At 39.2% G+C, this 2,751-nt stretch overlaps 1 protein-coding gene across 3 annotated transcripts in view; it reads right to left on the minus strand.

Annotated features, from left to right (window-relative positions):
- Positions 1 to 1,060: 1,060 nt before the first annotated feature.
- znf365 (zinc finger protein 365) overlaps positions 1,061 to 2,751 on the minus strand; it is a 7,240-nt gene continuing 5,549 nt past the window's right edge. For 2 of the 3 annotated variants that reach the window (XR_003675638.1, XR_003675637.1), the window contains 2 exons: positions 1,485 to 2,751; positions 1,297 to 1,404 (listed from right to left, as the gene is read on the minus strand). The exon at positions 1,485 to 2,751 is cut by the window's right edge. Coding sequence is in view for 1 of the 3 variants with exons in the window: in XM_028468766.1 (XP_028324567.1) it covers positions 1,215 to 1,404; positions 1,485 to 1,525 (231 nt within the window). In the remaining 2 variants the exon portion in view is untranslated. Of the gene's footprint in view, positions 1,405 to 1,484 lie in introns of all 3 variants that reach the window. The other variant, XM_028468766.1, reaches the window with a different exon arrangement.

Raw genomic sequence — 2,751 nt, forward strand, 5'->3', positions numbered from 1 at the left:
CAGCCTTTGACAACCTTTGACCTCTGAGCCTTGAGGGAGGAGCTTATGGCCAGTGTTTATTAGTCAGTGGAGTAAAGCATCATCTCAGCATGTCATGGGATGTTCTGCTCCAAAGTGCTCAGTGCTCTCAGACCACCACAGTCCAAGCTGCTTCTTCTTTGTAAAGGTGGGTGGGGCACAGTTTGACTGGCAGTCCACAACCCAAAAAGACCAACAGTACAGAGGTCCCATGACCCGTGAGAACCTTCCCATCGGAGTGCACATAGTCAGCCCCTGGTAAGATGGCCGCCTATTCTACACCTTTCTGAACAACATGTCCTATCTGCCTTTATAGATCTATACCATCAGACAGGGTCTGCAACTACTACTGCCCAAAGGGCAATATCTTTAAATCTATAGACCAGTGGTTCTCAACCTGTTCAGGTCGTGACCCCAAAAATAAAGGTCACAGAGAGCGGGGACCCTCCAAAATAAAGGTCCCATAGAGCAGGGACCCTCCAAAATAAAGGTCCCATAGAGCAGGGACCCTCCAAAATAAAAGTTCCAGAGAGCAGGGACCCCCACTGTAGCTGAAGGTGGTTGAACACAGACATGAACATTGAAGAACAGTCATGTGGAGACAGGACCATCTATAAGGGGGAATAAAGGAGAGATTTTTTGGGGTCCATCCATAAAGTCAGTAAAATGATGGTCCATTGTTCTATGAATCTGTGATAACCACATTTATTTATTCATCTGAATAATATCCACTGTTATCCAGGAACGTTTATTATTATTATTAAAGATGGAAATCCTGGTTTTAATCACTAATAAAATGGTTCAAAGTGACCAAAAATAGTGGAAAAGGAGGTGAAATAGAATTTTACAAACCACAGAAATTGGTTAAAAGTAACAATAACGGGTCAACATTAGGTGTAAAAGTGGTGGAAAGGGTTTATAAGTGCTGAACATGTCTGGAAAGACATTGAAATGTGATGAAGAAGTGTGAGAAATGGGAAAAATACATTAAAAGGAACAGAAATATGGCAAGAAAAAGTGATGAAAATAGGTTAAAACATGGTGAGTTTGGTGGAGTTGGACTGAAATTGTTCAGAAAATATTCTTAGTTTCTTGAAGGCATCTGGGGACCCCCTCCCAGTATCTCACGACCCCAGATAGGGTCCTGACCCCAAGGTTGAGAACACCCGCTATAGATCAGTGTGCCTGCTCTGTGTCTAATAGTCGTACCCAGTGGAACGGCGTCGCTGACGGTTCCAGATGTCGTTCCTTTGTTCAGGACGACAGAACAGACGAGACGACTGGACCACACGCTCACGCTGCTCACGCTCCCAGTCGCTCACACTGGGGTCAGAACGATTCCCGTTGTCATGACGACCAGGGGAGGAGCGAGGACTACCAGCTGACCTGAGGGAGTCAGGAACATAAAAATGTTCTCGTCCAATCAGAAAGTGGGAAAACCTTAGTGAATCTGAGGAAGATCTCACCTGCTTTTACTGACTCTGTGAGGACCGTTCTCTGTTTGCTGCTGCAACACACACACACACGCACACACACACTCTTTTCACAAAATATGCATTTTTATTATTTTTCTATTTGCATAAAATATATATTAAGTACATTTATATTTTCTTCTTGAAAAGGAAACAAATCAGCTGTTTTTTATAAAGTGAAGAGTTTTATTTTCTGTTATAAATTCAGAATTGAGCTTTAATTAAGTTTATTTTATCAGATGACAACATTTAATCAGAGGAATTAAATCAACCTTTAAAAAATCGACAGATGACAATTACAAATTTTAAAAAAATTAACAAAATAAAAAAACTAAGCATTATTTGTAATTAGTTCATTAATGACCTACATTACAAAAACTAATCTGTTCAATTTATTTATTGTGTCATGTAATTATGTAATTTACCTATTTTTTTAATCATTTTATGAAATAAATGAATAACACACAGTAACACTAATAGTGACTCACATGCACTAATATATGGTATAAAATATATCTGAGTCAGCAGCTATTGTAGCTTTTTAATGTATAAATGTTATTAATGAAGCACATTTTAGCATTGATGAATTACATTTAATGTGTGCTTGTAATGAACCTGTTTACAGTTTAAGTTGGGAATAGCTTTATTTATTTATTGTTTTTAATTATCCTAATTTTTATCGTTACCAGGATAAATATCAGAAATTATTGGGATATATTTTAGTGTATATTTTCCATCTCTAGAGCATTTCACACTTGACACAATACAAACGTTTACCTGACAACGTCAAATGAAAAAGATTGAGCAACATTGAGCAAATAATTATTGGGTTTTTCACCAATTAGTCGATTAATCGTTTCAATAATGGACGACTAGTCGACTATTAAAACAGCATTAATAAGGTGTCGTGAAGGCCGTCATTAGACACAGAGTTTGTGGGCGGAGTTGTTCAGGTGGAACTGGATTGATGGATTTCTCACCAGTCGTGGAGAATTCACTGTGTCAGCACAAATCAAACAGCAAACATGGCAGCTTTAGACGACGTTTCAACTTTTTGTTCATATAAATAAACAACACAGTAGCTTTAACATCATCATAATTCAAACTGTCACTAGTGGTTAAGGTGGTACAGACCCCCTGGGCTTTCACACCAGTTTACGTTGAAGCTGCTGATTCCAGACACTGCCCCCCCCTCAAGCCACTGAGGAGCAACTGGGTCGTGGTAGACTCCTCCTCCTCCACCAACAACAACCTCAGACTC

This window comes from Gouania willdenowi, chromosome 15 (assembly GCF_900634775.1).
Source record: "Gouania willdenowi chromosome 15, fGouWil2.1, whole genome shotgun sequence".
Taxonomy (NCBI): Eukaryota; Metazoa; Chordata; class Actinopteri; order Blenniiformes; family Gobiesocidae; genus Gouania; species Gouania willdenowi.